The sequence below is a fragment of the Melitaea cinxia genome, chromosome 8 (assembly GCF_905220565.1).
Source record: "Melitaea cinxia chromosome 8, ilMelCinx1.1, whole genome shotgun sequence".
Lineage (NCBI taxonomy): Eukaryota > Metazoa > Arthropoda > Insecta > Lepidoptera > Nymphalidae > Melitaea > Melitaea cinxia.
This window is the reverse complement of record NC_059401.1, coordinates 13,704,018-13,728,420: the sequence shown is the minus strand read 5'-3', so window position 1 is coordinate 13,728,420 and position 24,403 is coordinate 13,704,018. Positions and strand designations below refer to the sequence as shown.

The 24,403-nt window shown below is 34.1% G+C and overlaps 1 protein-coding gene across 1 annotated transcript; it reads left to right on the top strand.

Annotated features, from left to right (window-relative positions):
- The first annotated feature begins 566 nt into the window (after positions 1 to 566).
- Positions 567 to 23,935, top strand: LOC123656050 (cytochrome P450 4V2-like). The gene is made up of 10 exons (XM_045591772.1): positions 567 to 717; positions 11,174 to 11,283; positions 12,672 to 12,762; positions 13,916 to 14,070; positions 15,285 to 15,449; positions 16,034 to 16,102; positions 16,702 to 16,870; positions 21,868 to 22,047; positions 22,265 to 22,406; positions 23,698 to 23,935. The coding sequence occupies exons 1-10, from the start codon at positions 567 to 569 to the stop codon at positions 23,933 to 23,935; spliced, it is 1,470 nt and encodes a 489-aa protein (XP_045447728.1).
- The last annotated feature ends 468 nt before the right edge of the window (positions 23,936 to 24,403 follow it).

Sequence of the window (24,403 nt, the reverse complement as noted above, 5' to 3'; positions counted from 1 at the left end):
GCAGATATATTTTCTACTATGAGTAACGATCGCTATCAGGTGTATATGATAACAACCGGGACCGACGGCTTAACGTGCTCTCCGAGGCACAGTGGGGAGACCCACAAGGACTGTACAAACATCCAGATCACGCAAACACCTGTATGGCCAATACAAATGTTTGTCATGTGCGGGGATCGAACCCGTAACCGCCAGCGCAACAGGTACAATCCATAGCTGTGACCTCTGCGCCAACGCGGCGTCATCACAAATACAAAAGTAGGTATATATTTCTGCATTTTTAAAATTGAAGGTAAATCAAAATATTACAGCAAAATTACTGACATTTTATCAAAGTGCGTTTTATTTTTGCATAATCCGGTATTTATGCTACAGGCTGAATAAAAACTATTTTTTTATTATCAGTGTGTAAAATTCTTTTTTTCTTTGTTAAAATTATACTTTTATAAGGAACCCACGAGTATTTAAAATATGACTTTAACCGTCGTTAATTAATTTAACGTCTATCAGTAATTAATACGGTTGTATAAAAACAAGAACATCCGATATGTGTTTCGAGTTTAAAAATGTTTCTGGTACTGACGTTGTTCACTGGCGTCTTTATTTTGTGGTGTCTTCATTTACGATTTTCAAGGGAAGGTAGACTCATTGCAAAAATTCCTGGCCCCCCTGGCTTACCAATTCTGGGCAACACCTTTCAGTTTCTTGGCTCCTCTGGTATGAATTTTTATTTTATTTATTTTTACACACAGCCCACTTGATGGTAAGAGGTTACCATAGCCTATAGGCGCCTGCAACATCAGAAGCATCGCAAGCACCTTGCTGAGCCTATCCCCGACCTTTTCCTAGAGCTTGATCTCTTTTCTCGCCACAGGAATATAACTCCTTTTCACTAAGAAGGTACTGACTGACACAATATTAGGAACGATTCTAGTTGAGTTCAAATTCACAGAGATTATCATCTCATGTGACTGGAATTTGAAAAAGTATTGCGAGACACGGTCATCGGTCTAGTAGGACTATACCGGGTTTTAATTGCTGCAATAAAGCTGTCAATGACAATAGTAAAGCCACTCGTTTTCTATAAGGCGGTATAGAAGAGCAAGTTGCTGGTGGATTATCCTGATTACTATCACTAAACACTGAACTTAGTTGTGTTTTTGCAAATACTCACCTTTCGTAACATGACTACAACCTACCAACCAAGAACATGCTTTATGGATTCTCCTGGCCGACAACATGATTCTCATACGTCAGCAGTTCCATATTCCATTATATTTCCGATACTTATCTTACTAAGAGTTTTCTATATATATATATATATATATATATATATATATATATATATATATATACATCGGAATGTTTTAGAGCTTTATAAAACCAACCATGTAGTACTTTGCTCTTCTATACGGTCACAGTACTTCAGGTCAACTATACTCATTACTACAGGCACTTCAAGTGTACGCTAGTTCACTTTGTCGTAGCGTAGTGGAGTAAAGTTTGTGGATATCGTTCTCGATATTCAAACTACTAGTGCGATCTTTTTTGTAACGATTTTTCTTTAGATAGTATTCGGATTCGAAAATTACAGAGCTGAAAGGAATATATTTATTTGGTATTGGGTTGATGCGTAAGTAGTCAAGTAACAGTAATACAAAATTATTTTACTCGTATTTTAAAAATGTCTCAACTGTCGTCCATGTGTATGGTATTAGCCTATGGTATTGTTTTTAGTATTATATCGTAACATAATTGTGTTTGCTCGCAAACGAAGAAAACCGACTTCAATTACATCGACGATCAACGTAGATCGACGAAAAAATAGTCAAGTAACTACGCGTTATCAAAGATTATTCAAAAAGTAGTTATCAGATCTCAATAAAATTTATATATGACCATATGACAAGCATCAGATTTCGATTAAATTAAAAATTATTAAAATCGGTACACCCAGTAAAAAGTTATTGCGGATTTTCAAGAGTTTTCCTCGATTTTTCTGAGATCTCATCATCAGATCCTAGTTTCCTTATCATGGAACTAAACTAGAGATATCTTCTTTCCAACAAAAAAAGAATTATCAAAATCGGTACATTCAGTAGAAAGTTATGCGGTATAATACAACGTATGTCGACGAAAAAAGCGTCAAGTAAAAACGCATTATTAGATATAACTCGAAAAGTAGTTGTTAGATCTCAAATAAATTTAAATGAGACCAATTGGCACACAAAACCTTTCGATTAAAACAAAATTTGTCGAAATCGGTCCACACGGGCAAAAGTTCTGATGTAACATACATAAAAAAAAAAAAAAAAATACAGTCGAATTGAGAACCTCCTCCTTTTTTGAAACTCGGTTAAAAAGTAATAAAACAAATATATTTTTCTCGATCTAAGTATGTTTTAAAAATAATTTGCCTCATTTGACTCATCAAATTAATTTTTTTTACCAATTTTCGTTTCCTTTATCGATTATTTCTGTTATTATTATTACGTGTATGATAAAATAATAAGTATCTTTGCCTTTTTACACATTATTAAGAACTCGTTGATTTATTTAGTTTTTTTTTTAAATATTATTTAAGTGCATAACACGATAAATGTTTTAAAATGCATTAAAACACTTTGTTATTTAACTGGGTTAATTAATTACGAATCATACATACTTAAACTCATACTTAAGTATGAGGAGGTAAATATCAGGATGAGTCCCCAAATCAAATATCTGGGGCTCATCCTTGACGGAGGGTGGACCTTCAGCCCATACTGTGGTGGGACCGAAGGTCGTGAAGGTGGCGAGTGCACTGGTCAGACTCCTCCCGAACCTCGGAGGACCCAGCGCCGCCTGCAGGCGGAGTCTGCCGGAGTATGGCGACGTACGGTTTAGGCGGATCGCCGCACTGCGAGGGATAAGGCCGCGCTGCGATAAATTTAAAAAAAATGTACTGAACGTCAATCATGTTGACGTTGTTTCAAAATTAAAGCCGACATTTATTACGTAATTTTAATAATTAATTAATTTACAAAATCAAAATCAATATTTTTTTGTCGTTGATGCCGGTAGTTCGAGCAATTGTCTAAAAAATGATAGTATTTTTTTTCGCGGGGAAATGTTTTTACGCAAAAAAAAATAATAGCATAATTTATGTGGAGTAATTGTGAGTTTTTTTTTTCTAAAAACGGAGGCAATTAACCTTAGCGTATTAATATATGCGATAATAGTAAATAAATACCTATTTCAGTTTATAATTGGGGATAATTATTCTCCTAAATTTCAACAGTATAACTAAAGGAGGTCGCTAGACCGTTAATTACTTGTTTTGAAAATGTTATATCAATTTTGCCCCACTTTAGAAGTATTTGCATAAGAATTAAATTTTTATATGCCTTTTTAGTATCCATATCAATTTTAATGGAGGAATTATTTTTGTTTCGTAAGTTTTCATTTACAAGGCTATCTGTTCCTACGATAAGCAATTTAATGCTTGCGTTTAGGTGACAGCTAACTGTTATAGCTAAATTATTTTTGAAAAATATACATTGAAATAATACATACATACAAATAAAAATATTACGCCCAGACTCAGGCGGGCGTTGAATTGAACACAACCTATGGAGTAGAAACCAGGGTCACTTCAAAATACGCTAACGAGCTTATTTACAGTCATTGTGTTGTTTAAACTTTACTGGATGACGTGAATATAATATTATAACTCAGGTAAGGTACAGCAGGAAATCTGCTCAAAATATGGAGCAGCCCGACTGGGGTAGTACCACGATCTTACAGAAGATCACAGCTAAATAACAGTGTTTTCAAGCAATGTTGTGTTCCTATTGGTAAGTAAGGTGATCAAAGCTCCTGGGGGGAACTAGGGATGGGGTTGGCAACGCGCTTGCGATGCTTCTGGTGTTACAGACGTCTATAAGCTACGGTAATCACTTACCATTAGGTGAGCTGTACGCTTGTTTGTCGATCTGGTTACATATAAAAAGTCATTAAATCTTAAGTCATTTATATGCTAAAAAAGTATTATTAAGTTTATTTGATGCTTGTCTTTAAAAACCGTATCAATCACCTTAAACTTTTAACTGGGTTTTATATTCTATAGATAACTGACAAACACTTCCCTATGAATTCATATTTATATTTTATATTTGTGACCAACCTCGATAGAAAGTTATGCTGTTATGTTATCTTTTCTCTCAGGCACTATGGATTTGACTGGATACATTTAACTATTAAAGCTTAGTTTATCTAAAAAGTTGATTAGGTACATAGCATAATTGATAGAAGTAAAGCAAGATAAACGTATGCATAAAAATAAATCTGACATTGTAAGCATAAAATAATGCTACAATTAGCCTTTAGTTAGGAATAAAGGTACGATGATAATTTAAAATAAAACGACTATCCGGATTTGAAAGTGAATAAGAAGGAAATAAGGAGAAATGACTGAGTGAAATTAATTTTGTAATAGTTTAACGGACAAATTATGTAACATGAGAAAAATGATGTTGTGGAGTATTTTTCAGTTGGTACCTAACGTAGGCTTAGGCTGTAAATTGGTGTCGATGAAACTGTCCTGAAAAGAAACGATGAACGTTTCGAACAGAAACTACTTTTCCCGTACTGCCTGTTGTGTAAATCCTACAAAATCTTCATATAAAAAATTGGAGATAATAATATTATACAACATTTATTTATTTATATTTGTAAAATAACTCATTTTTATATTGTAATAATATGAAAATTCATAAAAGCTCGGAAGCATAAAAATCTGACATTAAAAATACTATCGTCATAAAGGCGAATTTGTGGGCAAAATACAGATTATTTCAACATATATTGTTGAAATAATCCTGTTACCCTTCCCTTTTACTCAATCAATATTTGTTCTCGATCGAGGGTCGAATTGAGTAACCTCCTCTTTTTTTGAAGAAGGTTAAAAAGGTTATAGGTATTTTTTTATGTATGCTAGCTCAATACTTTTAACCGAATGAACCGATTTCAATGATTCTTTTTTTAATCAAAAGGTGACGCGTGTGACGTGGCCCCATTAAAATTTAATTGAGATTTAACAAGTGCTTTTCATTTTATATCTAATAATACGTATTTACTGGAATATTTTTTCGTTGATTTACGTTTGTATTATACCGCATAACATTTCACTGGGTGAACCGATTTTAATAATCCTTATTTTAATCGAAAGCTGGTGCTCGTCTTGTAGTTTCAATTAGTGTTGCCCAAATTCAGTCTTGGTCTTGCAGTCTTGGTCTTGTTCTTGCGTTTTTGCAAGACCAAGACCAAGAACAAGACCGCGTATTTTTAGCAAGACCAAGACCAAGACTGACCGTGCAAGACTTGAGCAAGAACAAGACATAGCCTGCAAGACTCTTGCGTCTTGCAGCTAGGACTTAGCGCTATTTCACTGAGTAGTTAGGTGTAACAGTTCGGTGTATAGGTAGGTACGCTTAGGAATTCTACACTCACTGAACAAATCTCTGGAATTACCAGAAAAAGAAAATAAAGTATGTGATGAAGATGAAGACGTAATAGACTTTGATAAACTCTATGAATGTCCCTCGACGTCATCTGGATCTTGTCTTCAAGGCTTAGTGATAGACGAACTGCCAGCTCGGAAGACATTTTAGATTGGTGGAGGACGCATGAGACAGAGTGTCCGATTTTATCGAAAATGGCCCGTGATTTTCTCTCAATACCTGCAACTTCAGTACCTGCTGAGAGGTTATTTTCTAAAGCATCATTATTAATTAGAAAACATAGAAATAGGTCAAGTGATGAGTCAGCCAGATGGTTACTTTGTATTAATTCTTGGTCAAAAAAATTGATATAAAGTATCATAACCTAATGATAAAGCTGTTGATTTGTGTTGTATTTTATTTTTTATTCAAATAAATGATAAATCGTAAAACTCTTTTATTAAATTTCTTATAAGTTGAGGGTTCAATCTCTTTCTAGACAGATAAGTATTGTTCTTTAAAATACAGTCAAGTTATTGTAATTAATTTGTTTTTTTACATGTTTTAGCAAATGTAAGCTTATAAATCATAAATGTTTATTAAGAAACAGTTACTTCCATGGAAAACGACATATAGGTCAGTTGATTTTTCGAATTTCTTATCAAATCTTCAGTTATTTATTAATCTGCTTGATCTTTACTATGGCTATGTTAATTCAAGCTCACAATGTTCCAATTCTAATACGTTTTTCTAAGATTTAAAGTAAACTTTAATAAATAGTAATAGACTAATAGGTAATTGCAAGACTTGCAAGACTCTTGCTGCAAGACCAAGACCAAGACCAAGACTGGGAGCGCAAGACCAAGACCAAGACTAAGACCAGGTGTATTGGCGCAAGACCAAGACCAAGACTGGCTAAGTCTCGTCTTGTTCTTGCATTTGGGCAACACTAGTTTCAATTAATCTTTGATGACGGGTATTCATGTAACGGTGCGTACACGTCGTTCTCGTCACTTAATTTTTTGTTAACATTATTAGAAACGACTTCGGTTTGAGCTAACGTATAACGAACTGAGAGATATTATCCACTAGAGGGCAGTGGCAGTTTATTGTTTAAATGTATATTTTATGATTCTTGTTTTAATCGAAAACTGATGCTTGTCTTGTGGTTCCATTTAAATTTGATCGAGATCTGATAACTATTTTTGTGATTGAAGTCGGTTTTTTCTCGTTTGCGAGAAATAATTATTTAGCCATCAGGTCCAGGAAACGTCGGGCATCTAAAAAGCTTAATAAACTGCGATAAAATCCGAAAAAATTGTTTCAGTAAAAAAGTTATATGTTTTTCATTTTATTAAATTTTAAAAAATAAAGTCATAACTTTCTATGTGTAATAGTGATCTTATAAGATAGTATCTTTGAGTTCTATACTATTAGTATGGTAACTTATTAATCTATAATATATATAAAAGCGAAAGGTCACTCACTCATCACGAAATCTCCGAAACTATAACACGTACAAACTTGAAATTTGGCAAGTAGGCTCCTTATAAGACGTAGGCATCCGCTAAGAACGGATTTTACAAAACTCGACCCCTAAGGGGGTAAAACGGGGGTTGGAAGTTTGTATGAAAGTCCTATGTTTTTGAAGTAAGAGACTTGAAATTTAAAATGTAAGCTTTATAGATGGTAAAAAGGTGTCCAAATAATGTATCTTTAGAAATCAACTCCTTTTTGGGGTTAAAACGGGGGATGGTAGATTGACTCACCGATCATGAAATCTCCGAAACTATAACACCTACAAACTTGAAATTTAGCAAGTAGGCTCCTTATAGAGCGTAAACTACCGCTAAGAATGAATTTTACGAAACTCGACCCCTAAGGGGGTAAAACGGGGGTTGAAAGTTTGTATGAAAGTCCTATGTTTTAGAAGTAAGAGACTTGAAATTTAAAATGTATACTCTATAGATAGCGAGAAGGTGTCAAAAAATGTATCTTTAGAAATCAATACCCTTTTGGGGTTAAAACGGGGGATGGTAGGTTGACTCACTCATCACGAAATTTCCGAAACTATAACACCTAAAAACTTGAAATTTGGCAGGATGGCTCCTTATAAGGCGTAGACATCCGCTAAGAACGGATTTTACGAAATTGGACCCCTAAGGGGGTAAAAGGGGGGTTGGAAGTTTTGTGTGAAAGTCCCATGTTTTTGAAGTAAGAGACTTGAAATTTAAAATGTACGCTCTTTAGATGGTTAGAAGGTGTCGAAATAATGTATTTTTAGAAATCAACTCCTTTTTGGGGTTAAAACGGGGGATGGTAGGTTGACTCACTGATCACGAAATCTCCGAAACTATAACACCTACAAACTTGAAATTTAGCAGGTAGGTTCCTTATAGAGCGTAGACATCCGCTAAGAATGAATTTTACGAAACTCGACCCTTAAGGGGATAAAACGGGGGTTGGAAGTTTGTATGAAAGTCCTATGTTTTTGAAGAACGAGACTTGAAATTTAGAATGTATGCTCTACAGATGGTAGAAAGGTGATCAAATAATGTATCTTTATAAATCAACTCTCTTTTAGGGTTAAAACGGGGGATGGTAGGTTGACTCCCTCATCACAAAATCTCCGAAACTATAACAGCTATAAACTTGAAATTTGGTAGGTAGATTTCTTATAGGGCGTAAACATCCGCTAAGAGCTGATTTTACGAAACTCGCGACCCTTAAGGGGATAAAACGGGGGTTGGAAGTTTGTATGAAAGTCCTATGTTTTTGCAGAACGAGACTTAAAATTTAAAATGTATGCTCTATAGATGGTAGAAAGGTGACCAAATAATGTATTTTTAGAAATCAACTCTCTTTTGGAGTTAAAACGGGGGATGGTAGGTAGACTCACTCATCACGAAACCTTCGAAACTATAACACCTACAAACTTGAAATTTGGCAGATAGGCTCCTTATAGGACGTAAACATCCGCTAAGAACTGATTTTACGAAACTCGACCCCTAAGGGGGTAAAACGGGGGTTGCAAGTTTGTATGAAAGTCCTATGTTTTTGAAGTAAGAAACTTGAAATTTAAAATGTATGCTCTATAGATGGTGAGGAGTTGTCTAAATCTTTTTTATATAAATACATAGCAATGTATATATATAAAAAAGAAAGGTCACTGACTCACTCATCGCGAGAACTCAAAAATCGGTGGATGGTCCCATCCGTCCAGGATGGACAAAGATTAAATTTGTCAGGGAGGTAGATTATAGTTAGTAGACGTCCGCTAAGAACGGATTTTGCGATATTCCACCGCTAAGGGGGTTTAATTGGGGTTGATAGTTTGTATGAAACATTTACAACAGCTATAAGTTCGCCTGATAGGTTTTTTATACTGCAGCCTGAAAATAAAACTAAAAATGTGGTGTGTAGAGAGGTTTTATAAATATAACTATTAAATTTTACTAAATTGTGGCTTTTAAAAAGTCACCCAGTGTGACAAGCATTTCAAGTGACTGAAATAAAAAAATAATTGCGTTAAACATCTTAATAGTAATGCATATCTTCATAACCATGCGAGCGTAGTCGCGGGTAACAGTTAGTGTATTATAAAACAAAGTCCCCAAAAGTGTATGTGATCGATTCCCTCGAAATCTATTGAACGGATTTTCATGCAGTTTCACCAATGGAGAGAGGGCTTCAAGAGGAAGGTTTACGGAACGGCTAAGCCGATTTTGATAATAGTTTCACTGGAAGTTTGCTGTGTTATTGGAAAACTTTGTCACTGATATCAACGCGGGCGAAGCCGCGGGCACAGCTAGTCTATAATATATATAAACGCGAAAGGTCATTCATCACGAAATCTCCGAAACTATAACACCTACAAACTTGAAATTTGGCAGGATGGCTCCTTATAGGAAGTAGACATCCGCTAAGAACGGATTTTACGAAATTCAACCCCTAAGGGGGTAAAATGGGGGTTGGAAGTTTGTATGAGAGCCCCATGTTTTTAACGTAAGAGACTTGAAATTTAAAATGTATGCTCTATAGATGATGAGAGGGTGTCTAAATAATGTATCTTTAGAAATCAATACCCTTTTGGGGTTAAAACGGGGGATGGTTTGTTGACTCACTCATCACGAAATCTCTGAAACTATAACAGCTATAAACTTGAAACTTGGCAGGTAGGTTTCTTATAGGGCTTAAACATCCGCTAAGAGCTGATTTTACGAAATTCGACCCTTAAGGGGATAAAACGGGGGTTGGAAGTTTGTATGAAAGTCCTATGTTTTTGAAGTAAGAGACTTGAAATTTAAAATGTACGCTCTTTAGATGGTGAAAAGGTGTCGAAATAATGTATTTTTAGAAATCAACTCCTTTTTGGGGTTAAAACGGGGGATGGTAGGTTGACTCCCTCATCACAAAATCTCGCGAAACTATAACAGCTATAAACTTAAAATTTGGCAGGTAGGTTTCTTATAAGGCGTAAACATCGGCTAAGAGCTGATTTTACGAAACTCGACCCTTAAGGGGATAAAACGGGGGTTGGAAGTTTGTATGAAAGTGCTATGTTTTTGAAGAACGAGACTTGAAATTTAAAATGTATGCTCTATAGATGGTAGAAAGATGACGAAATAATGTATCTTTAGAAATCAACTCTCTTTTGGAGTTAAAACGGGGGATGGTAGGTAGACTCACTCATCACGAAACCTCGGAAACTATAACACCTACAAACTTGAAATTTGGCTGGTAGGTTCCTTATAGGGCATAAACATCCGCTGAGAATGAATTTTACGAAACTCGACCCCCAAGGGGATAAAACGGGGGTTGGAAGTTTGTATGAAAATCCTAAGTAAGAGGCTTGAAATTTAAAATATATGCTCTATAGATGGAGAGGAGTAGTTTAAATAATGCATAGCAATGTATATATATAAAAAAGAAAGGTCACTGACTCACTCATCGCGAGAACTCAAAAATCGCTCGATAGTCCCATCCATTTAGGATGGACAAAGATGAAATTTAGCAGGGAGGTAGATTATAGTTAGTAAACTTCCGCTAAGAACGGATTTTGTGATATTCCACCGCTAAGGGGGTTTCATTGGGGTTGATAGTTTGTATGAAACATTTACAGCAGCTATAAGTTCGCCTGATAGGTTTTTTTATACTGCAGCCTGAAAATAAAACTAAAAATGTGGTGTATAGAGAGGTTTTATAAATATAACTATTAAATTTTACTAAATTGTGGCTTTTAAAAAGTTACTCAGTGTGATAAGCATTTCAAGTGACTGAAATAAAAAAATAATTGCGTTAAACATCTTAATAGTAATGCATATCTTCATATCGATGTGAGCGTAGTCGCGGGTAACAGTTAGTGTATTATAAAACAAAGTCCCTAAAAGTGTATGTGATCGATTCCCTCAAAATCTATTGAACGGATTTCATGCGGTTTCACCAATGGAGAGAGAGCTTCAAGAGGAAGTTTTACGGAACGGCTAAGCCGATTTTGATAATAGTTTCACTGGAAGTTTGCTGGGAAAACTTTGTGACACACTGATTTCAACGCGGGCGAAGCCGCGGGCACAGCTAGTTATAATATATTTATGTGTACAAAATTATGATGTTTTTAGCATTTTACCGTTAAAAAGTATCTAGTAAAATTTTATTTTTTATCCATTATCTATTTTATTTACCATGACTTTCAGACGTATTATTCAAAGCGACAAGAGAGTTGTATAAAACTTATAAAGGTCTTATACAGTTACATGCGCTTAATTTCCGCTGTGTGAATGTTTACGATCCAGAAGACATAGCGGTGAGTAAGTTAAAAATAATATATATGGAATTAAAAAGGCATGGCAAGGCATGCATTAATAACGATCACCTTGTTATTAAACATGTTTATCTCATTCTAGTAAGATGAGTTGCGTGGTAAAACCTCACTTTCGGGGTTCAGGTCACGTTACTGTTTCACTTCATCGTATTTTTTTATACTAAAAAAAATCCAAAGATTTTCGAAAAAATAAACAATTTCTATTTGCTCTAATAAAGTTTTAGAGGTGATTTTTTACATACAGTAGTATATAGCCCACCTACTCTAACTGAAACTTAATTTCTTTTATTTAGAAACAAATTCGGTCATTTTATTCGTTACCCTGTAGTGACCAATTTGTATAACCTGGGTTATCAAAAAGTCTATATATTCTTAGATGAAAATCAATCGCTAAATGTAATGCTAATCGCAAAACTCGAAAACGATTAGATCAACTCTAGCCAAATTTCACAGCTTTCTAACACTTTTGAGAAAGTTCTTATGGAATTATAATTGAAGAAAATTTCAAAATTTTCAGAAAAAGTAACGATTATTTTAACTTCAAATCCAAGAGATAAAAACGTGTCGGATCAGCCGGTGGAGTTATAAAACTATAATTAAATTAAGACGCCGCGTTGGCGCAGAGGTCACAGCCATGGATTGTACCTGTTGCGCTGGCGGTTTCGGGTTCGATCCCCGCACATGACAAACATTTGTATTGGCCATACAGGTGTTTACCGTGGTCTGGGTGTTTGTGTAGTCCTAGTGGGTCTCCCCACTGTGCCTCGGAGTGCTCTCCTCGTTAAGCCGTTGGTCCCGGTTGTTATCATGTACACCTGATAGCGATCGTTACTCATAGTAGAGAATATATGCGCCAATCCGCATTGGAGCAGCGTGGTGGATTATGCTCTGATCCTTCTCCTACATGGGAAAGAGGCCTATGCCCAGTAGTGGGATATTACAGGCTGAAGTGAATTAAATTAAGGATTTTGATTAGAACAGAGCAGGGTTAGGTTAGGTTAGAGCAGCTAGCGCGACCCCATCTCGCCCCACCCAGGTGGACGACGGCTCACACGTGGTGGTTTTTTTAGTCAGTAGGAACATAACCCTCTGGCACACCCGAGCTGGAGGGTATCCATGATGGGTTTTCCCCAAGTAAAAAAAAACGTTAGAGCTAACCTCACCCTACTCACGTTAGTTATGCTTCACATTAGCGAGCAAGTCGTTTAATAACTTTCAAGATACGCAGGTTTTTTCTATGACGTATATTTCCATAGCAAAGCAAGGGTTAAGTACTTTATGAGCCAGAATAATAGAATATAGTTAAAATGTTCATATAGAGATAGCTCTCTTTTAGTAACCAATATGTATTATATAAATTTTAATTCCAGAGGATACTTTCGTCATCACAGCTCATTGATAAGAACGTCCCGTATAATTTCTTAAGGCCATGGCTTAATAATGGACTCCTTATAAGCTCCGGTATGGTTAAAACATTTTTTTTTTGTTCTTTTTGATTTTATTTTTATATAATTAATTCGTGAAATAAGCGTACGGTAGCGGCCCACCTGATGGTAAGTAATTACCGTAGCCAATAGACACCTGCAACGCCATAACGCAGCACGATGCCTACCTTACTCCCCGAGCCTCCCCAGAAGCTGTGGCCACCTTATTTCACCACAAGAACACAGCGTTATTTGAGAGCAGTATTATAACTAATATTCTGCGAGGTTGAGGTACTTCCCCAGACGGCCTATTACAGATATTGAGCATTATATATTTTGCTGTGCCCTATCTTAATAATAATTTTAAAAAAAGTCAAGAACTTGTGTTACAATGTTTTATAAGTAACTAGCCGGCCCTCTTCGTTGGGCGTTAATTATTTTTGTGATGCAAATATATAGTAAAGTTTTCATCTCGCTTTTCATATCGCACATCTCCGACTTGATTTACATATACTATTAATTTTCACTGAATTTTTTGTTCAGTATCAAAAAAATATAGCCTATATCACTCCTGAATAGTGAAGCTTTCTGTTAGTGAAAGAATGTTCATGATCGGTTCAGTATTTGCGAAGATTACCCCTTACATACAAACAAAGTAAAAAACAACCTCTTTATAATATTAGTATAGATTTATCTATCGTTTCAATATACTAAACAATGTAATTTTTGACGGTTTATTACATCAATATAATTGTTTTTAAATAGTATTCATCTATACTCTATTACAAATAAATAAAATTGAAGTTTCTGTTTTTACTAAATGCATATGGATGTGGATGGATACACGGTACACATACCAAAATGCTATTTTTTTACAATTTTTGTCATTCTGTCTGTCTGTCTGTTCGTTCCGGCTAATGTCTGAAATAGCTGGATCGACTTTGGCAGATAGCTGATATAGTATGGAGTAACTTAGGCTACTTCTATTTTAAAAAAATATTTATTTTATAATTCTGCGAACTGAACAAAAACTTTTTTGTTAAATTTTCAATAACTTTTTTTTAAATTCCACACGTATGAAATCGCGGGCACAGCTAGTATAGAATAAAATCAATTGAATTTATAAACCACTGTTTAATGGTTTACAAAGATTGGGTTATTTTATCTGAATGTTTTTTTTTATGATTTAGGTCAGAAATGGCTTCATAGGCGAAAAATGTTGACACCAGCTTTTCACTTGAACGCTTTGAAGAGTTTTTTAGAAGTATTTGTTGAAAATGCGGAACAATTTCAAAAATCAGTTGAATCCGAACTAAGAAATGAAAAAACCAATTTGTACCAATTGGTATCGCAAACAGTTTTAAAAATACTTTGTGGTAGGTTTATACCATATAAAGATGTCTAATTTATATTTAGGAAAGTCTGAAAAGTCGAAAATATATTCGATGACGATCACGATCCAGTCTGTAATATCCCACTACTGGGCATGCCTTTTTCTCCATGTAAGACAAGGATCGGAAATTGAATTTATTTATTTTTATAAAAATTATTTATTTATTAATTATAGTAAATTTATTTATTTTTATTTATTTATTTATTCTACCTAAGATTGCCGGTGTAGGCTGGATGAGGATTGCGGAAAACCGGGATGTCTGGTGCGAACTTGAGGAGGTCTATGTTCAGCAGTGGACTAAAATAGGCTGAACTGACTGACTGACTGAGTGACATTAAAAAATGTTTAGCATTCCCTAATGTGTGGGTAACACAAAAATATATAAGAAGATATTTCCTGCTCTGTCCTACACCAAAAACACATTATCTAGATTGTTTCAACTAATTATGTAATTATGTAAAATGTAATTATGGCTTTGTAAATAGTTTGAAAAAATACTTTTGAGTTTCCCCTTTTATTGTAAAATATTTTAAAATGTCAAGACACTCAAAACAATTTTCAAGTATAATAAGTAAATTGATGTGTGGTTAGGCAGTAAGAATATAGTCATCCCCTCTCTTCCCGTGGGTGTCGTAAGAGGCGACGAAGGGATAACACAGTTCCACTACCACCTTGGAACTTAAAAAGCCGACCGATGGCGGGATAACCATCCAACGCTGGCTTTGAAATACACATATCGAAGACGGGCGGTAGACTTCGGTGTGACAAAGCCAGCCCTGCGGTCACCAACCCGCCTGCCCAGCGTGGTTACTATGGGCAAAACACATGAGATCACGCCATTTTTGGCGTGAACTTATGGTGATCTATGTCCAGGAGTGGACTGCAATAGGCTGAAATGATGATAGTGATGATGATGAAGTAAATTAATATATACTTACTGTTTTTGTTCAAAAGAAACTTCAATGGGAACAACAAAACGATGTAGTTTAGACACTGTGTTCCACAAGTATCTTCATGCCATAGAAGGTATTAGCGAATGCCTTGTTCTAAGACTTTGCAGAGTATGGTATTTCTTTGATTTTATTCATAACTTTACAAGTAACAGTCAAAAGCAGAAAAGAATAATTGAAGATTTACATGTGGTTTCACGCGGTATTATTCGCGAGAGAAGAGAGTTCTGGGAGAAAAAAGGAACAATTTTTGAAGAAAACATAAATACTGGTGCAAATAAAGGACGTAGTGCAATGATTGACTTACTTTTTCAAAATGAGAAAATGAAAAAAATTGACGAATCTGGCATTAGAGAAGAAGTGGACACATTTCTTTTTGCGGTATGTATTTTATTTACAATTTTATTTTAAAGAGTACATTTTAGTATAGTATTAGTCTGGTAGGGGAGATCATAAAGTTAAATAGTAGTTTACTTGAGCGTCGTGAGGACTTATTGGATTGTGAAGATTTGATGCTAAAAAAATGTTATATAATGTATGGTTTTTAAACCAAATAAAAAATATTAATCTGCCGGTTTGCATAGTAGATGTGGCCGTATGAAGGAATACAAAGTAGTAAAAACTTATGATGACAAAACGCTTAAGTTTTCTAATATTTCTGTTTTTTATTTCGTACAAAATTTATTAAGAATGTTTTTTTCAAATCGTTAGGTAAGGGAATTTACTCTACATAGTTGTCAAATTATGAATCAGTATGACGAGAATATTAAGATAAACCGTTTGTATTGCATAATAATCTGATGCACTCAAGTTTTTCTAATAAAGGTTTTTGTTTTTTATTCATCCCATTGTGCCCATTTATAGACAGAAAAGATTTTTTTAAAATCATTAATTTAAACCTAGCAGTAAAAATGTGTGAATTATTCTTTTGATAAAATATTATAATCAATATTTATTAATTTCAGGGTTACGATACAATTTCAACAACGCTAACATTTTTTATAATGAGAATTGCAAATGAACCGGCGATACAGGTAATTAATGATATTTAAGAGTAAATTTAAAGTTAAATCACATCTCGAATTCTTTCAATTTTCTGATAAAGTTTAAAAGCCTAAATATCTCTTTCGTACATCTCTTTTTCATTTAAAATATTCATCTATTCCCACATATATACACTTTTTAAATTGTATTATCTTATTCTCTTACTGACAGGTCTATTTTATTTTATAAAAGTATTTTTCATGACATATGTCCTTTATTTACTAGAATATAAACGCAAAATTAAAATATATTATTATTTATATATTGATTATTATATTATTTATATATTTATAATTATATTGACCCTGCTTTGCCCCCACCAGGTTGCGAGTTAGATCAATGCTCGGAGTCTGCCTGTAATACACATCTATACACCTATTATTATAATGCAAAATATGTATATCGGTAGGTCGTTACATTAAATGTATGCAAAGGGGCTTAAGTTACAAATAGACGATTTTGTGTAAATGATAAACATATTTATTTACTTAATTTATTTTATCATTTAATATTGAACTCTAGCCTAACTTTAAAAATATATCAATTAACTGAATTAAATAAAAAAATATTGTGTATTTTTATAAAACAGGAAAAAATTCATGAAGAAATTGAGTATATATTTGGAGGTTCCGATCGACCACCTTCACTCGAAGATCTTAATAAAATGAAGTATACTGAATGTTGTATTAAAGAGAGCTTACGTATCTATCCCAGTGTTCCATTTATATCACGATATATCAAAAAAGAAATAGTTCTAGGTAAGATAATTTTACATTGTGGTAAGTGTTGTAAATTTTGACTTTAGCATTCGTTGTTTCCGTGTTCATTCGCCGTAGATATATACAAGTTTGTGGAGCACATCCAATAGCTATGATGATGATGACCATATAAGTAGGTCATTGTTTTAAATATGTTTTTTTAATGTACTCGTATACTGTTGCGTTAAGAGGAAAGGGTACCGGGTCTTTCTCCATACAAACGTAGTCGACTGTTTTCTCCCTGGATAATGACACTAGATCAAATATTTTTGTGACATAGAACTCTTTGCTGCCATGACCATGCCCCTATGTTTTGATTTTTTTCATATTCTTATTATCATAGGAATTAGGAGACTTCAAAAACTCGAAATATTGCATAATTTTTTGTACATTTTCAGACACTCATTAAAAAAAATATATGCATATTTTCAAAAAAATGAAAACATAGGGGCATAGCCGAAGTCTTCTTTTATTTTCTAAAAAAAAAATTTTTAAAAAATTGCCATGTTCTGAGGAGAAAACAGTCGACTACGAAACACTGTTTTGGTCAAAAATTATATACCTAAAACGGTCTGAGCTGCAGTTGTCCCTTTCTTGCTTTTTGGGGGATAGGTCTGGGGGAGGGAAGGGTCAAAGCAATACGTATATACGCCAGCGAAGTGATGCCTCGTAGTCGACAATTATATCGATACACTAGTGATGTTATTTTTAGTCGATATTTTCTAAAATTCGTATTAACAAAATTAAATAATTTCTCTTTTCATAACTACAATAAAACCGTATTTGTATATGCGGTTTTTATTGTAACACTGTGCAAACCTGGGCTAACGAAGGGTTTCGCTAACAAATAACAATGATAATTATGGTAAATAACTGTGTTGTTTGTTTTTGGTATCAAAAGGGCTCAATACAAGGATTTCAAAAAAGTATATTATGATTATTATTACCGTAATACTAATGAAAAATACAATAAGAAAGTTTAAAAAATTAGGACTGCTCTTTCCCATGCCTATGCCAAGCAAGCTGCGAGCCGCGCTTCTTCCTCGCCTCCTAGGCGAAAAACAACTTCGGGTTTTACTCTTTCCAATATATTTTTTTATCAATTTCGGAATACTTTGTAAAAAGCTATGCATGGTCAAACATAAATAAATATAGGTACGTAGCGACTTTAGAACCTCCTCTGTTTTTTTTCATCGGTAAAAAATTGCTTAGTTGTTTCCTTGACATTACTGAGGAGCAGATTATTAAATTTGGTCGAATCTATGTACCTATGCGATTCGTATTTGGACTTCGCAAATAGGATCATATTTCTGAATTGCGTAAAAAACTCAAGTGGCCCCACTAGCGTAGCATTCCTTGGAACCCCGGGAACCTTGGGACCCTGTATCAAAATTAGTGGGGGGGCAGGCAAATGATGGGTAAAGATTTCTCACAAAAAATGCTTGCATTGAATTAAAATAAATGTTTATTGATTATAAGTTATAACTTCCTCCTAGAATAGACAATAGTGAGTGTAGTCTGCTGTAGCTGTTCCTGTTCCATCGAAATCCTTAGGTAATTTTTTATCAGTTTTAGTTTTGAAAAACATCAAGTTAATACCTCCGGAAAATTGGATGCAAGGCTATTGAATTTTATCAGTAATAATTCCATGACTTCTTTAATGGAATGAATGTTTTGAATTTCGGATTTTAAGCTGATTTAAAGAGCTTGTAGTTCCAAGCTGGAGAGTTATTAGCCTTGTCCTGCAGCAATAGATGCGGGGGATCATTCGCTTCAGCCTGTGAGGCCAATACTATTAGTGAATTCCTATGAATCTTCCGCATCTATATGGGGGATTCACAGGCGCATAATCTGAAGAAGAGATTCAACGCTGCCTCCAGGTCTTACAGGTAGTAAATCGCTAGGGCAAAGTTCAAACACAGCAGAATTGGCGAGAGACTATTGGGCTTTCCAAATGGAACCCATGCCTTTTGTTTCTTACAAAAGCTGTCGAAGGTAACTTTCTTTAGTCTACACTTCCATCATTGCGCGAACCTGAAGGCTCTCTGGCATATTATGCGAAAAAGTAAGCGAAATTCTTTGCACTCTTTTTGCGTCGAATTCAACTCTTGACGATGAGGGAAAAGCACCACCGAACATTCCACGGTGCGAACACGCGATGCGTAATGTGCACTATGAGCAGTGTCGTTTGTCGTGTTCTGCATTATTTCGATGTCAAGAAGTCTAGTGGTGCTAATTGTATCCAGCAGTGGTTTGCAACCAATGTGCGAGCTTCGTGCGCAATGTTTCCGCGTACATTAAAAGTGTGGAATGACCTTGCTAAAATTTGGGGGTTTTAAAGCGTCTAGTGTCTACATCTTTTCTCTAAAGGCCATGGGCGACGGTAGCCGTTATAAATCAGATGGCTTCGTCTGCTTGTGTGCCCCATTCTTATATAAAAAAGATTAATTCATTGTTCATAATGATTAACTGAATCCCGAAATAAACGATACAGAATGTTATCAACAATTGGGCGCACGCTTGACTCGGATAAAAGGGGATTGCTTTTCAGACTTCAGTCATTTCTGAAGTTAAAACTCTATAGGTATGTATGACAGTTTTTTTATTCTTTTTTCCAGGAAGCACAAGATTAAGTGACACTGTGGATAGCATTTTACTAATTTTTGCTTACACACCTTAGGGGCCCTGTAAATAGGGGGCCCCGTATCATTGATACGGCTGATACGGCAGTAGTTACGCCCTGAGTGGCACCCAATTCCCTACTTCGGGAATACGTATATTCTCAACTTACTTTACTCTATTCTTTTTAATCCTGTTGTACCTGCTTATCTAAAACGACGATTTAAGTTTCTTAGTGATTCCAATGAACGCAGTTTTCGTTCTGAGGAAAGCTTACTTCTTGAATTTCCCTCTCACTCCTCTTTCATTTATACTAAATCTTTCACTGTTTAAGCTTGTCGACTTAGGAATTCTATAGACGTGTAAAATCGGTTTCTATTTTTAACCCACTTCCAAAAAAGGAGGAAGCTCTCAATTTAACTGTATTTTTTATGTATGTTACTTCAGAACTTTTGACTGAGTGGACCGATTTCTACAAATTTTTTTTAATCGAAAGGTGGTGTGTGTCATTTGGTCTCACTTGAGTTTATTTGAGATCTAACAACAACTTTTCGAGTAATATAAATAATACGTTTTTACTTGACTATTTTCGTCGACCTACGTTGTATTATACCGCATAACTTTTTACTAGGTGTACCGATTTTGATGATTTTTAATTTAATCGAAAGCTGATGTTTATCGTGTAGTCATATTTAAATTTTATCGAGATCTGATAACAAATTTTTGAGTAATCTTTAATAACGCGTATTTACTTGACTATATTTTCGTCTACCTTTGTTGTATTACATGTCGATGTAGTTGAAGTCGGCTTTTTTTCCTTTGCGTACAAGTCGAACTCGGTCCACCCAGTCAAAAGTTCTGAAGTAACATATATACAAAAAAAAAAAAAAATACAGTCGAATTAAGAACCTCCTCCTTTTTTGGAAGTCGGTTAAAAATCAATCTGATTCGTATTATTATTTTCTGTTGGTGTTCAATAAAGTGTATTGTTATGTTATGTCATGTTAATCAACCACTCTTTAAAAAAATTCAATCGATTACGTAATTTGCCTAACTAAAAAAACATAAATAAAATAATAATCGAAAAAATCGCCTTCATGATTTTTGTAAGTGTACAGTACATAATGTTTGAAATTGGTGTAATTTATTTAGCTATCTTTGTGTAATTATTGAATTTTTATCTTGTTCCAGCTTTTTCAATTGACTTTCTAATAGCTGTTCTTCACGCAGGCGGCTTTTCTTGTTTTTTTTTTATTTATAATATTATTTTTAACCATTGTTATATCGCCGCAATTATATGTTAATTAATATATATAACCTATACCCATGTATTAATAACTGCGACAAAGATGAGACATTACAAATTATATAGGTACTAAGGCAAACATTTTATACTGTGTATGTACTATATTACATATATATACTATACTTACACTTATACTATGTACTACATGTATACACTATAATTATGTATGTATTTCATTACCCATTCTTACACACACCTCAACCATGTAATTACATACCTAATTCATAAATAAAGTACCTAAGTATTTCGATAATTACCCACAAAAATATAGACATGTGATGACAAGTCACAAAGAGTATCCAATTCAAAATAATAAAACATAAATAATAAGTAGTTTACGAAATTCAATAATAGTAAGCCGAGTCACAGCAATACGATGCAGAACAAATTCAATAAAACAAGCCAAATTCAGAAAAATAGCACTATGCGCTATATGTACTCGTAGTTAATCACAAACGAAAGATGCGAATACTAAAATATCGTCAACAATTAATAGCTGAATAGCCGGCGCACGCACACTAACAAAACGACAGTCACACATAGAAAAAACGGGGCGGAGATGGCGCGGGGCGCGGTAGCGGCATGCAGCGCGACAGAAACATTTTATTCAAATACCTATTTTTGAAAAGTCTCTTCGGTACCCTTTCCTCTTAACAAATATCCAATGGACGCGTACAATACCAAGTGCATTTTAAGCGTGTTGCCGAGCCTAGTCTCGACCCTCGCCAGGAACCTACGGTGCTTATACAGACCTAGATATATATACATATTTATTTATTATATATTTATTTATTATGTATTTATCAATTTATTTATTAATAATTTATTGCGCAATACATTAAAGAATTGTACAAAAGGCGAGCTTAATGCTAAAAGCATTCTCTACCAGGCAACCTTAGGACGTACCTACAAGAGCAGACGTTTGTAGGTGTGCAGAATTGAGTAAATTGAATATATTTTTTTAATGTATATTTATTTATTTATTCGAATTAGTATTGTAGATTTCGAGATCAGCATTTGAAAATATATAATGAATTAAATCATTTGACTCAATATTCTGTATTGTCACCAGGTGGTTACAAAATCCCAGCAGGAACTCAAGCCAGCATAATGATATATGATTTACATCACCGTGAAGATATATATCCGGAACCAGAAAAATTCATCCCAGAGCGTTTTTTACACAGAAATCAAGTTAAAAACCATCCTTACGCATTTATTCCATTTAGTGCAGGGTACAGAAACTGTATAGGTAAAATATTATTTCATTTTTTCTTTTTTTTACATATAAATGAGACGAGTTTGTTGTCATAAATTCAATTTTTTTTTTTACATAAAATCAGTCTTTCCATAACAAAGAAATTTTTAGAAATCAATGTAGGTATTATTTTAAAGACATATAAACTGTTTGTGTTTATAAAATGAAATTGAATTTTCCTTTTTAGTAAATTATCAATGATATATTTTAGGTCAGAAATACGCAATGTTGACAATGAAGACGTTGATATTAAGTTTGTTTAAAAAGTTCCGTGTTGAACCAGTGACTAAAATGGAAGATATAATCCTCTGTATGGGTATAACTCTTCGGACAACACATCCCATATATGCCAGGTTTATTAAAAAGGAAAAAGTTCATCAGAAATAATTATGAAAAAACTACGAACAGCTTTAAAAAATTTAAACCTAAATAATATGCTTCCAACTATTAGGAATTAAAAGTATTGAAACACTTACATATTACCTTTTTTAAATTAACTAAATTCTCCTCAATTTTTGGATACAAGTAAAGTGTTTATCAGTTACTATATTATGATTTGCTTTGTGGTTACAGCATTAAGAATATATCCATCCCCTCTCTTCCCGTGGGCGTCGTAAGAGGCGACTAAGGGATAACAATTGAGTTGATTACTACCGTAACCACACAGCTTGTATTGTGGTCCCATTTAAATTTAATCCAGATCTGATGACTACTCTTGGAGTAATCTTTGATAGCGCATATTTACTTGAACTATTTTTTCATCTACTTACGTTGTATTACCGTAAAAAAAACTGACTTCAATTACTACTTACGTTGTAATTGAAGTCGGTTTTTTTAGTTTGCGAACAAACACAATTATATGTATATAAAGTATCCGCTATCATACAAATATTCTGAGAATATAAAAAACCTTGAAACCAAATTTGCTTTTATTTCAATTATTTATTCAAAAATTACAACCGCTCTGGAGAAAGAGGTTTATGCCCAGCAGTGGGATGTTACATGATGAATGCGAATGCGATTTAAAACATTTATTATATCTACATTCTTGTAAAATATATAGGCCATGAAACACATAAAAGAGTGTTTAGATGAACTAATCGAAAAGGACTACATGAAAGAATAAAAAAAGGCTAACCTTTAAATACTAAAAAAATAATTTTAATATACCTAATATATATCCTTACTTAACTTACTTAACTTACCAAAATATTCAAAAAGATGGTCAGTCATCCAAGTCTACTCGCTGACAGAACAAGCAACAAAAACGGACACAGACAGTTTTTACGAAAAACTAAGGGAAATCACTGAAAAATATTCGGAAAACAAATTAGTACTCATGGGTGACTTCAATGCCCAAGTTGGCGCTCGATTACCTGGGGAAGAACATATAATAGGGAAATATGGAAATGGCAAAAGAAACAAAAACGGTGAAAAATAATTAGAATTCTTCCTTGAGAATAACTTAACACTTCTCAATGCCATGTTCCGCAAAAAGCCCAAAAACAAATGGACTTGGATGTTTCCAGATGGAAAGACTAGAAATGAAATTGACTACATACTAACAAACAAAGTTAGGATATTTAGTGATACGGGAATAGTACAAAATCTAAACTTTAATACTAACCATCGTATGGTACGCAGTTGCCTCAATGAAAGTGGTACGAAAAAACCTAGACCAAAAGCAATTCAAACGAAATATTTACAAACAATCAGCGAAAAAAGAAATTCGAACGACATCACAGAAGACCTTATGGAAGTAGTTTCCTCGGATATGGATTTAAACGAAAGATATAACAAAATAGTAAACAAGCTCAAAGAACAGGCAAAAATCTATTTTTCAACAACAAACAATCAAGACTCAAGAATCTTATCTAAGTGAAAAAACTTTGAAACTAATTAAAGACAGAAGAAATTTAATTATGAAAAAGGATAGGAAAGAAAACCAAAAAGAAATCTCCAACCTAAGCAAACAGATTCGTGAAAATATGAGGAAAGACAGGAAAACCAGAAGGATCAAAACCCTAGAACATTGCATTAGTAGAATGGGAGGCACGAGAAAAGCGCTCAAGGAACTCCATGAACAGGGAAAAGAATGGATACCAAAGTTGACAAACAACTACCAACTATATCTCTCGTAGTAAAATCCAAAATATAGCAACAAATAACGATCGCTTACTTTACAAAGAACACAGTTCAAATTAAACAAAAATGCCATTACATGATAGTGAACGCAATAACACACAAAACTGCAAAATCGAAGACGTAGAAGCTATACCTGAAATATTACTATCGAAAGTGGAAAAGGCTATAAAAAATCAAAATATGGAAAAAGCCCCTGGTCCAGGAG

What these genes read in the sequence shown, in the direction of transcription:
- LOC123656050 (XM_045591772.1), top strand. Translation starts at nt 567, where the DNA reads ATGTTTCTGGTACTGACGTTGTTCACTGGCGTCTTTATTTTGTGGTGT. An exon ending in CAAATGAACCGGCGATACAG is followed by an intron (nt 16,103 to 16,701) that starts GTAATTAATGAT and finishes TTTATAAAACAG; the next exon opens with GAAAAAATTCATGAAGAAAT. An exon ending in AGGGTACAGAAACTGTATAG is followed by an intron (nt 22,048 to 22,264) that starts GTAAAATATTAT and finishes GATATATTTTAG; the next exon opens with GTCAGAAATACGCAATGTTG.